At 38.9% G+C, this 13,230-nt stretch overlaps 1 protein-coding gene across 1 annotated transcript in view; it reads left to right on the top strand.

Annotated features, from left to right (window-relative positions):
- Positions 1 to 13,230, top strand: part of MOSPD2 (motile sperm domain containing 2) — a 61,976-nt gene that overhangs the window by 9,408 nt on the left and 39,338 nt on the right. Inside the window, exons 3-4 of the mRNA XM_082717021.1 lie at positions 11,015 to 11,170; positions 12,768 to 12,854. Coding sequence (XP_082573147.1) covers positions 11,015 to 11,170; positions 12,768 to 12,854 — 243 coding nt within the window. The remainder of the gene's footprint in view (positions 1 to 11,014; positions 11,171 to 12,767; positions 12,855 to 13,230) is intronic.

Below are 13,230 nucleotides of genomic sequence, written 5' to 3'. Positions count from 1 at the left end.
TAAAAATCTTAATTTCATTCTACCTTCAAGACAGTAATGTAGAAAGGTTGAAAATAAGGATATGGAAAAAAGTGTACAAAATAAAGTGTACTAACCAAAAGTGATAAAGGAAAATGACATTTAAAGTGTAACTACACTATTGAATGTTTTACATAAGTTCTCTGGATCCACTCAGGCTTTATTCCTCTTTGTATCTGCAATACCTGTCTCCATTTTGAGCTAGCCTATAGTGGGAGATCGTAAATTAGTCCTCAAAGCTAATGAGTTATGTACTATCCCCCAATAGTGGAAGCCTTTAAAAGATAGGTCAACAGACACTTGCATTTTCTTAAATTTTCTTCCATCTTTAGCATTCTCACAGTTAACCTTTTAAAGTTGTCATGATCAGAGCAAGAGGAAGAGATTTTAGGAGTTTATCAATTTTTGTCCTTTTTTACCTATCTAAAAATACCAGCCCTCTGTCATAGAGACTATAAGGTTATAACTTTTTGATACTATATTTTATTTTTTATTTAAATTCCATTACTTAACATAGAGTGTATTATTAGTTTCAGAGGTAGAGTTCAGTGATCTGTCAGTATGATACCCAGTGCTTATCACATCACCTGGGTACCCTATTTACCCCCTCCCCTCCAGCAACCCTCATTTGTTTCCTATGATTATAATTCCACAGTTGAGTGAGATCATGTGATCATTGTCTTTCCCTGATTGACTTATTTTGCTTAGCATAATACCCTCTATTTCCTCCATGACATTGCAGATGGTAAGATTTTCTTTTTGATGGTTGAATAGTATTCTGTTGTGTATATATACCACATCTTCTTTATCCATTCGTGTAAGATTGTAACTTTACATGGTGACTTGAGTGGTAAATTGGTGATGGGATAGAGAATTGATAGACCTGCTTATTTTTGAATCTTTATTCTCAGTAATGACTTTTATCAGTGCCTGGCAAATATTTTTTTTACTTACCTCTTTAAATTGTTGATACCTATTCTTCATATATGTTCATCCTGAATGTTAACTGAGATATGCAACTTTAAAGAGTCTGTCACTAGTATACTGTCACTTGTTAGGATATCAGCTTGTATTTAGTGAAGTGTTATTTAAATACAATGGAATATTACTCCACCATCAAAAAGAATGAAATCTTGCCATTTACTACAATGTGGATGCAACTAGAGTGTATTGTGCTGAGTGAAATAAGTCAAAGATAAATATCATATGATTTCGCTCATATATGGAATTTAAGAAACAAAACAGATGGGAGCACTTAGGGGGCTCAGTCAGTTAAGTATCTGCCTTCAGCTGACGTCATAATCCCAGAATCCTGGGATTGAGTTTACCATAAATATGGACAAATTTAATACTTATTAACAGAACAGATTTTTAAAAATCTTAATTGCATTCTACCTACAAGACACTAATGTAGAAAGGTTGAAAATAAGGAGATGGAAAAAAGTGTACAAAACAAAGTGTACTAACCAAAAGTGATAAATATCTTGGCTGCACTTTTGTTAGACAAAATATTTAGAGCGAAAAACAGTACATTTTAAAAGGAATTCTCCGGGACGCCTGGGTGGCTCAGTTGGTTGGACAACTGGCTTCGGCTCAGGTCAAGATCCCGGAGTCCCAGGATCGATTCCCACATCCGGCTCCCAGCTCCATGGGGAGTTTGCTTCGCTCTCTGACCTTCTCCTCGCTCATGCTCTCTTTCACTGTCTCTCTCTCAAATAAATAAAAAATCTTTAAAAAAAAAAAAAAGGAATTCTCCTGTTGATTAATGGAACTCTGAAAAGGTATAACATTTAGAACTAACAACATAAGTATCTCACAGTATAGCCTTCACATATATAAAGCAAAAGCTCCCAAAATTATGAGAGAAATTCCAGAAGTACACAAACATGTTGAGGATTTTAACAAACCTCTTTCAGAAATAGATAGAGCAAGCAGGCAAGAGATCCTTAAAATTTTGTTTTGTTAAGTAAACTCCACCCCCAACATAGGGCTCAGACTCAGGACCCTGAGATCAAGAGTCTCCTGCTCTACGACTGAACCAACCAGGCTTCCCAAGATTTTAGATTCTAACACAATGAACAGAGTTGATCAAAGATATATATATATATGAATGTATAGTCCCTTCTCAACAAATTGGGAATATATATACTTTAGAAAATATATTTGTGCTCTTGGAGCTTTTGCAAACTTACACCACATTATTAAGTCATAAAAGAAGTCTCAGAAATTCCAGAGCAGCTACATCATACAAACATGTTTTCACACCATTAAGCAACCATATTAAAGTCACAATCCCGAGTTTTGGCACCAAAAAACAAAAACAAAAACAAGTCAACCAGGTACTTAAATCAAATGTTAGGAAACTAAAATAACACACCTCTGAATAAGCCACAGGTTAACAACTTCCTTGTATTGTGTGTAATTCTTAGCTCTGCTAAATAACAATTGGGTTAAAGAGGATATCACAATGGAAATTACTCGTTAAAGCTGAGCAAGAGAATATCTGTGGTTTAACATTTGTTGATTAGAAAACAAGGCCCAAATTAAAATCAGCTAGAGATTGAATTCAAGGAGCTGCAAAATGAACATAAGTAAATACAGAGAAAGTAGAAGGAAACAAATAGGAGCGGGTATTCATGATATAGGAAAGAAGCTACTCAATGTAATAAACATAAACTGGTTTTTTGAAAGAACTAGTAAAACAGACAAGCCTAGGATGACTGATTAAGTGCAAAGGAAAAACGCAAAGACACAAGGAACAAAAAAGCAGACATAATTAAAGATGTGGTAGAGATTATAAAAATCATAAAAGAATACAATCACCAGCTTTATCACAGTAAGTTATAAAGCTTAGATTAAGTGGAAAACTTAATGGAGAAGAGAAAAATCATCTCACATTGTCTCAATGAGAAGTAAAAAGCCTACTTGGATCAGTAACCATTAAAGAGGCTGAGTCGGCAGCCATAGGTCCCTACCACTGTCCCTGTTGCAGAAAGACGTGCACACAAATAAGGCCCAGGCAGTTGGCTAGTCCCAGGACACAAAAATGATAATCAGAAAATGTAGCAGAGGAGCTTACTACCTTGATAACATGCTTCTCAATGACATTTCTGAATGGGTCTGATTCAACAATCAAAGCCACATACAAAAAGTAAACACTGAGAAGTCTTTCATCTCATGTGCCTCTTCTGCCCCTTCTCTTTTCTCTTTAGCTAACCATATTTGTTTTCTCTTTTTTCTATACTTAATTGAGCAAATAGAAATATATATGCATTAACAAAATTAAATGAGGAAAAGCTTTTATTTCAATGAGGAAACCACACTGGCTATAATTCAATGTTGTGCAAAGCAAACAAAACTTGGCGCAAACAAGGAAAACTTTCTTTGCTCTAAGTAGATCTTCTAAAAACTTACAACAAATGGTATGTCTAACTGAAACTTCAAAATAACTCCCATAAAGTCAAGGGAAAGACAGTGATCTCCACTATCATTTCTAAAATTCTACAGTATATTGTCGCAGCTGGTGCGACAAATCGACCAGGAACGTGAGGGTAAGAGGATGAAGGAAAGAACTCGAGAAGCAAAGAGATGGGGGCAGGAGGAGCACTGAGGAGGATGTCCAACAGTGCTAAGTTTATTCAAAGCATTAAGGCTGTATATATAGTGATAGGAGAAGCAATACACCTATGTCTAGTTAAACAACCACGAGTTCCCATAATAAGTTTCACATTTAACTATAAGCAGACCTGTGATGCCAAACAGCTGATGCCAGTACAATTGTTCTGTATTGATACAGCAAACCTGAAAGTAATTTATGGGCTGTACTAGGGCAGCAAGGACCAGCAATGAACTTTTGACCCCAACCGAATTGTTCTCATTTAACAAGCATGTGGGAAGTCACGTAGGCGAGCGCACAACACATAGCACAGACCCTTTCTCAGTGCTACTCAACTTTTCCCGTCCTAAACCTTTTGTTAGGTTATTCGGACTTTAAAGGAGGCACAAGTCAGGGCCTGGTTTGGTCCTTGTCTCAAGCCTTATTGCAGCCTCCCACAGTATATAAAATAACCTAGTTACCAATATGGCAAGGAAAATAAGAGGTATAAGGTTAGTCACTCATGTTATTATTGGCTCATATACCAACACAATCTCTAAACTGCTTCAATCTAATAGAAGAAATTTACAACATTTTTTTTCTTTTATCAAGACAGTTGTGTTTCTAAAGAACATTGAAAGAAGACCTGTATAAGTAAATGGAGATACATATCATCTAAGATAGAAAGCACCTCCCTTCTCTAAACAAATCATAGGTCAGCAAAGTTTTCTTCTTGTACAGCCCTTGTACTAAGAATGGTTTTTGTATTTTTAAAGGATGACTTAAAAAAAAGAAGACTCAACAACGGCAGCCATCTTTGCCTTCAAAGTCTAAGATATTTAGATATTTACCATCTGGCCCCTTGCGGAAAGTTTTTCAACACCTGTAATAGACCGGTGGATCTCTAAGTATGATCCCTGGACCAGCACCCATCAACATCCTGTAGGAGCTTGTCACAAATGCAGATTTTTGGTTCCCATCCATGAATTAAGCACTCTGGAAGTGGGGTTGTGTAATCCCCTTTTAAACAAGCCCTCCTGGTGATTTTAACAGGTGCTCAAGTTCGAGAATCACTGCTGTAGCCTAGTGGCTTTATCCCATCTCAAAAGAGCACCTAACTCTTACTCTTTCACCAGATGACTTCACAGGAAAGTGGAGGTTTAGGGTAGGTTGTGGCCTACTACCATTCCCTTAAGGATGTCCTTAAGGGAATGTTTCCTTATTTCAGCCTGATCACTCCTGACAGTAATACGGTCCAGCCGGTACAGATGCTCTTCCAGGGCCCTGCCAGGACTTGAAGTGGATCAGTGCTCAAAGTCCTGGAGAAATAAAAGGGTTTAGGAGGTTTTAAATTACTATAATGTTTGACAGTTGTATATTTGCTGCTTTTGAACATCACTACATTGTCTAGTTAGGAACTGTTCTCTAGTTTTCATTATCAGAATACTTCTGTACTTTTTCCAAACTTGATCTGAATTTGATTTAGGCACATTTATAACTACAGTATACTTCTAAGATTTTCTCAACGGATTAGTAGGTCAATTAGAATTTAATCTTACATTCATGGATAGCATTCTACCTTATGTTAATGAAAATTCATTTATATAGTATTTAAAATTTTCAGAATGTTCTTGATCTTCATAAGGCTACGGGTAGGCAGACCTTATCTTCATTTTACAGAGAAGAGAATCAGGCCTAGAGTGACTTGCTCAGTCCCTGTAGATAGTAGCATGGGTCTTCTGATTCCATCACTCTGCCCCATATCCTGAATTTGGCTAGACGTTTTTTCATATTCATTACCTTTAAAATACAGTTCTGACCTGTCGGTAATTTCACCAGCCGACAAATATGGGGAAGAAAAAGTTAATAGTAAAATTCACCATTTTACAAATAAAAACTGTATTTATCCTGCAAACCTTAAAAAGTTTTTGGAGTGTATATGTGAGAAACAGTATGAAGGGGTGCAAGTGAGGGTGTGTGTGTTTCTGTGCGTGCGTGCGTGCGCGCATACACACAAAAGAGATGAGAAGCTGAGAAAGAGAAGTCATCTTTACCCTGAAACATGTAGTACTGTCTTTCTGAGAGCTCAGCCTCCATTGCCATTTATCTTTAGTTCTTTCTCTGTCAAATTCTAAACTTGTTTGGTGGTGATCCACTGTATAAGTATAGGACCTATCTACACAGCAAAATTCATATAAGAAATAAATAATGGAAAGACACAGTGAACCATAAGTGAACCATTAAGGTTTCTTACAAAGGAGTGGCCAAAATGAGCGTTGAGCTCTTTGGGAGAGCTGCAAAGTTCAGGCTTAAAAAGCCATTACTTGATTGTGGAGCATAACAAATAGCATGGAGGACAAGGGGAGATGGAGAGGAGAAGGGAGTTGAGGGAAATTGAAAGGGGAGGGGAACCGTGAGAGACTGTGGACTCTGAAAAACAACCTGAGGGTCTTGAAGGGGCGGGGTGTGGGAGGTTGGGGGAACCAGGTGATGGGTATTAGGGAGGGCACGGATTGCATGGAGCACTGGGTGTGGTGCAAAAACAATGAATACTGTTATGCTGAAAAGAAATAAAAATTTTTAAAAAATAAATAAAATCTTTTAAAAAAAGCCATTACTTGAGATTAATGTTGGTTTGCGATGAAGTTTTCACTGGTTTTCCGCAAGACAAAAGTAGTGAGGATAAGGTATTAAGAGAATGTAGGCACAGGGACGCCTGGGTGGCTCAGTTGGTTGGACGACTGCCTTCGGCTCAGGTCATGATCTTGGAGTCCCGGGATCGAGTCCCACATCGGGCTCCCAGCTCCACGGGGAGTCTGCTTTTCTCTCTGACCTTCTCTTCACTCATGATCTCTCTCACTGTCTCTCTCTCAAATAAATAAATAATCTTAAAAATTTAAAAAAAAAACATTTATAAAGAGAATGTAGGCACATAAATACCTGATCCCGTCCTCGTTTTTACGCTTTAATTATTGGAGAGGTAAAGTCTTTCAAAGTGATTTCTTGAGTAGGTGGGAAGGGCAGAGGTGTACGTGCACAAATGTGTGTTTGAAAGCTCTGGTTACCTTTCACGTGTACCTCTTTAGTTTATTCCTATGATATCTGCATTTACCAGAGGACCGGTTTTCTGAAAACCACCTCACACTTTTGAGGGTTGCCTGGGGGCCGTACTTGAAAGCAGCAAATTGTGTTTTCGTTGGCCAAGCTTTCCTTTCCTGGAATGTTCAGTTGACTCTCTCTGTCTCTGTCTCTGTCTCTGTCTCTGTCCCTTTCTCCCCTCTCTCCTCCCCTCTGCCCCTCCTCTCCCCCCTTCAGCCCTCCTCTCTGTCCTGACTTCTTCCTGCCTCCCTCCCTCCCCACCACCATACACACTCCTCTCCAATCCTCTCCTCTGTCTTTTTCCCGCTCTCTCTTTCCCTGTCTCTGTGTAGAGGGGTAAATGTTGAACAGGCATTTCATATATAAGCACAGGTCCTGACATTAACAGTAAGTAGTCATTTTGATACAAATGGAGATTTCTAATTTCAAAGACTTGCATCCCTAAAAGCTATCCAAAAGCAGTTCGCTTTACATTTCGTAGTAACAGGCACTGTCTCTTATGGTATCCCTAGCGGTAATACCAGCAGTGGTTATAATGATAGTAACAACAGTCATGGTTTGTTCGTCTTACTATGGCTAATATTTATTTTTTGCCACTTGCCATACCTTGTTCTAGGTAAGTTGTTCTGAGTTTCGTCTTTGGACCCTGGGGGTTGCCCAGGATTCTGCAGGAGCCCGTGAGGTCAAAACTATTTTTATAATAATGCTAAGAAGCCATTTGCCTTTTTTTTTTTAATAATGCTGATGTTTGAGCTGATCAGAAACCAGGATGGGCAAAGCTGCCAGCTCATCAGCCCAAATCAAGGCCAGTGGTCATAGTAGTCTTCACTGTGGCCACTCTCAGTTTAAAACAACAAAAAAAGAAGCCTGTTTTATTTTAGAAAGCCCCTGATGAAGCAGTAAATTTTTTTAAACCTTGACCCTTTATTACATGTCCTTTGAATGTTCTGTGTGACAGAATCGGGCCGTACACATGAAATACTTCTGTGTGCTTGAATCGCCAACTGAATTAGTCACGTTCTTCGTAGCCAGCAAACTGCGCTTATTCAGACTTTGGCATTTGGCAAAAATGTTCTTGAAAATGAGGGAGTCTAGCCTGTAAGTCCCAAGGACAGCGCTGTATCGGCGGAGCGGAGAGTGGCCGGACTGGAGGTGCTTTCCTGGGGCTCAGGTGCTCTCAGGGGCCTCCTGATGGGAAACAGTGTCCGCTCGTTCCTATCCAACTCCTGTTTAGAAATTAAAGAAAATTTGTACTTTGCATATGTACTTTTGAGGAACAGAGCCGAAAAACATTTTCCAGGGTTTACCTGCTATAGAATCAGTCATCATATAGATTAGAAATTAGAGCCCAGATATCCAAGGTAACACAATACCAGATGCACGATTCATGGTTTAATCTTTTATTTGATGATGCTTTAAACTTCCAAGTACTTTCATATATATCTTCCATATATACATTTTCATCTGATCTTCACACAGCCCTGTGATTATCTAAAGCAGTTTAAAGATAAGGAAATTGAGGCTCAATGAGGTATCTTTGCAGTTTCTATTTTCCTGTCTTGTTGGCTGTTATCTCTGATGGCTTGAAATAAGGCAGAGCAAATAGGAGATAAAATCTATAAAACTTGGCATCTAACAAGATGCCAAAAAAAAAAAAAAAAAGAGAGAGAGAGAGAGAAAGGAGCCAGGGAATTTTCTAAAGTTCCCACTTGGGCCCCTGGGAGGGTAGCATTAACTGAGAAAATGAAAATAGAGAAGGATTAGATTCAGTGATCCTGCAAGCCTTTTCACTGGCACTAGTATAACCTGCATTGAAGGAATCCTACATTGTATGTAGGCTGTGCTGTTACACATTGTCCCTACATGGGAAGTTCGGGCACTCTGATTGAAGGGAAGACACGTGAAGTGCCTTAAGAAAGGCTTAGTTTATGTCCTGTAGCTGGTCACAGGAGGGAAGGAATTCCTTCTGGGCTGAGGGGAATTTTTGTGGAAGAGGAAGCATTTGAAATAAGTCTTACATAATGGTAGAATTTGGATGTGCAGGGGTGCTTGTGACAAAACCAAGATCACTTACAGAAAAATAAAGCAACATGTGGAAAGAAGAGTATCAAGTACCATAGCTTATGTGTAAGCAGATAAGAAATTACTCTCGGAAACAGTTATTCCAATAAGTTATGGGAAATATTAACTGCTACACACATGGTCAGTTTTCCATTTTGTATTTCATTTTTTTTTCTTTTCTTTTCTTTTCTTTTTTTTTAAATTTCCTTTCAGCGTAACAGAATTCATTGTTTTTGCACCACACCCAGTGCTCCATGCAATACGTGCCCTCCGTAATACCCACCGCCTGGCTTCCCCAACCTCCCACCCCCTGCCCCTTCAAAACCCTCAGGTTGTTTTTCAGAGTCCATAGTCTTTCATGGTTCACCTCCCCTTCCAATTTCCCCCAACTCCCTTCTCCTCTCCATCTCCCCATGTCCTCCATGTTATTTGTTTTGCTCCACAAATAAGTGAAACCATATGATAATTGATTCTCTCTGCTTGACTTATTTCACTCAGCATAATCTCCTCCAGTCCCGTCCATGTTGCTACAAAAGTTGGGTATTCGTCCTTTCTGATGGAGGCATAATACTCCATAGTGTATATGGACCACATCTTCCTTATCCATTCGTCCGTTGAAGGGCATCTTGGTTCTTTCCACAGTTTGGTGACCGTGGCCATTGCTGCTATGAACATTGGGGTACAGATGGCCCTTCTTTTCACTACATCTGTATCTTTGGGGTAAATACCCAGTAGTGCAATGGCAGGGTCATAGGGAAGCTCTATTTTTAATTTCTTGAGGAATCTCCACACCGTTCTCCAAAGTGGCTGCACCAACTTGCATTCCCACCAACAGTGTAAGAGGGTTCCCCTTTCTCCACATCCTCTCCAACACATGTTGTTTTCTGCTAATTTTGGCCATTCTAACTGGTGTAAGGTGGTATCTCAATGTGGTTTTAATTTGAATCTCCCTGAGGGCTAGTGATGATGAACATTTTTTCATGTGTCTGATAGCCATTTGTATGTCTTCATTGGGGAAGTGTCTGTTCATGTCTTCTGCCCATTTTTTGATATGATTATCTGTTTTGTATGTGTTGAGTTAGAGAAGTTCTTTATACATCCTGGATATCAACCTTTTGTCTGTACTGTCATTTGCAAATATCTTCTCCCATTCCGTGGGTTGCCTCTTTGTTTTGTTGACTATTTCCTTTGCTGTACAGAAGCTTATATTTCATTTTTTTAAAATGACCTTGCCAGGGGCACCTGGGTGGCACATTCAGTTGAGCCTCCAACTCTTGGTTTTGGTTCAAGGTCATGAGATTGAGCCCCAGGTCAGGCTCTGCGCTCAGTGCAGAGTCTGCTTAAGACTCTCCCTGCTCCTTGCTCCTAAAATAATTAAATAAATCTTTTTTTTTTTTTAATTAAGACGATTTTGCCAAACAGATTTCTTCTTAAGTACAGCTTTTTTCTTTACATATAAAACTTCATTTTTTTTGTGGACCAAGGTAAGGATTTCCAGTTGAGGCAACACAATTCTTCCTAGATGTTGGTTTATAGTTTTAGTTAGGGTCATACAAAATATTCTACTGTGGTCTTGGCCTGCCTGGGTGGTGGCTCACATGGTTAAGTATCTGCCTTTGGCTCAGGTTGTGATCTCCTGGTCCTAGAGTCAAGCCCCACATGGTAGGACTCCCAGCTCAGTGGGAAGTCTGCTTCTCCCTCTCCCTCTGCTCCTCCACCATGTTCATGCTCGTGCTCACTCTGTCTCTCGCAAATAAACAAATAAAAAGATTTTTTAAATATTTTTAAATTTATTTGATAGAGATCACAAGTAGGCAGAGAGGCAGGCAGAGAGAGAGAGTGGGGAAAACAGGCTCCCTGCTGAGCAGAGAGCCCGATGCAGGGCTCAATCCCAGGACCCTGAGATCATGACCTGAGCCGAAGACAGGGTTTAACCCACTGAGCCACCCAGGAGCCCCTAAACAAATAAAAATTTAAAAAAATATTTTACTGTGGTCTTATGTTTTAATTCTACTGTGGCTTATTCAAAGTAAGCCTGCCATCCTTGGGTGACTTCTCCTCTCAGTTAGTTAGAAATCCCATCAGTCCTTTACACTGTATTTTCGTCTGAACTGCATCCTTCAAGTAACTCTCTTCTGTAGCTTCACTTTGTCTTGTCTGAATTTTTCTCTCCCCGCATTGGTGTTACTGATCACTGCAGAATTTATCTGACCTGGCTGTTTATTACTGTTTTCCCCCCAGATAAGCCAGATAAATATGATCCACGTGATGTTGAAAGGCTACAACAAGATGATAACTGGGTTGAAAGTTACTTAGTTTGGAGACATAATATTGTCGATGAAACCCTGAAGATGCTTGATGAGAGTTTTCAGTGGAGGAAAGAAATGTGTGTCAATGGTAAGACGTTCAATTTAACCTTGACAGTGTATGGTCCCTTGCATAAATGTTAGCTTTACATTTATCAAATAGCGTGTTTGCAGATATTCTTGGTAATCGTCATAAATACCAAAATATAATGTTTTATAAAAACCCACTAACCCTTTGAAAGGACCATCTTACAAATATCTTCAAAGTGATACCATTCATAGGGAAATGAGATCACCAGGGAGCAGAACTACATTCAGACTTTCACTCAGAGCAGTCTCTAATCTGTGCATGCTTAGTTCAGTACCATTAAGCCATAGCAAGACTGCATCATCTCTACTTGTTTTGTTTTTCAGTTGTTGCCGTATGTCTTTCTCTCTCCCCAGAGTTCCTTGTGCTCATAGGTGCCCCCTGGAGCATTACAAAATAATCAGGGTCCCTAAAAAAGCAGGCTTATCCCCAAGGATGCCTACAGCAGCCTCTGCTTAACTTACTGATTTCAAGACCCAATTCTAGATTGACATTTTCCCCCAAAATGGGAGTTTTAAATCTTGGAAGTGTTTTTTTTTTTTAATAGTCTTCAAGTATATGAAGAACCCTTGACAGGAAAGATTACCCATTATCTCTTTCCTAAATATTTAACAGGCGGAATCTAGAGTAACTACTGGTTTTGATGAAGTACAAAGAAGGATTTCTTGACTTTGAGGGTTACAAACCCTGGAGTGAGTGAGTCTGGAGACTTAAGACAAAAAAGTCAACAAATAAATCCAGAGCAGATACTCTCCCCAGTCTTCATACTTAGAGAAAGAATCCATGAGAAGGGGAGTATTTAAGAGATAATTTGATTGAAAATATAAAAACCATAGATCATTTCAACAAATGGTGAAACATTTATTAATCAAGCAAAGAAATGTAAATCATTGAACTAGAGAATGAACTTTAAAGCTCAACAGTAGTTTTTCCTTATATGGAATTGCTAGTTTCCAGTGACACATGGCCAAGATACGGTAAAGGGGTGGTGCAGAAAGGTAGAGTCTTTGAAAGTTCTCCGGGAACTACTGGTGAATGAAACAAAAGCCTTGGCATTTGCTGCCTTGCTGTCTTCTCACTAGAGACTGGGCAGACCCTTGTTTTGTTCCTCCTGCTAAAGGATCTAACGTTTTTTTTAAAAGTATTTTCCACTTGCCCCAAGATTATAAAATGTGTTAGACTCTATTGGATATCAGTCTTCGTAGAAAAATACTTTACTAGAGAAACCGTAAGTGATTTTTAAATCAATCCTGAGGTTGTAATGTGAATATTTACTAGCACATCATCTTGAAATTGTCCAATAGTGATAGTATTTGTTGAAAGTCACTATGTGAAACACAACCAAGACATGGGAATGTGTCCGCATAATAATAGCTGATGTGTCACGGGAAATGGATTTTATTCTCATTTCTTTCATCCATGTCTTTATGTAATATGTTTACTTAGTAAGAAACACCATTTTTTTATTGCCAGAGGTTCTTTCCAGATATTTGAATGAGCTTATCTTTTTTAATATCAGACCTACTATATAACATCACCTTTCCACTGTAAGTGTTCTTTTTAAAAGGCCTCGAAGTTACAACCACTCATCCTTTTTTAGACCTGACTGAATCCTCCATTCCCAGATGGTTATTGGAAATTGGTGGTATTTATCTCCACGGTTATGACAAAGAAGGCAACAAGTTGTGTAAGTATATTTAATTGATGTACTGGCTATTGAAGATTTTGAGATGCATTTATCTCAGCTGAATTAATAATAGGCAGAACCTTCTTCATATGTACCACACATCAAGTTTCCCATAATTGGGGACCATTAGGACCATGTTGATGGAGTGTCAGACACTCAGTTGTATGTACTGTTCGCATTCTGATAAAGTAGGCCGTGAAGGCAAGTGCCGCATCCTATCACATAGCTGAGATAATGTCATTCAGAGCAGTTATCTTCTTGGTCATTTAGTGATACTAAAATTCAACACAATATTCTTTTTTTTTTAAGATTTCATTTATTTATTTGTCAGAGAGAGAGCGAGCGAGAGCGAGCACAGGCAGACAGAGTGGAAGGC

This window comes from Mustela nivalis, assembly GCF_964662115.1.
Source record: "Mustela nivalis genome assembly, chromosome: X".
NCBI lineage: Eukaryota > Metazoa > Chordata > Mammalia > Carnivora > Mustelidae > Mustela > Mustela nivalis.
This window is presented reverse-complemented; position numbering and strand designations above follow the sequence as displayed.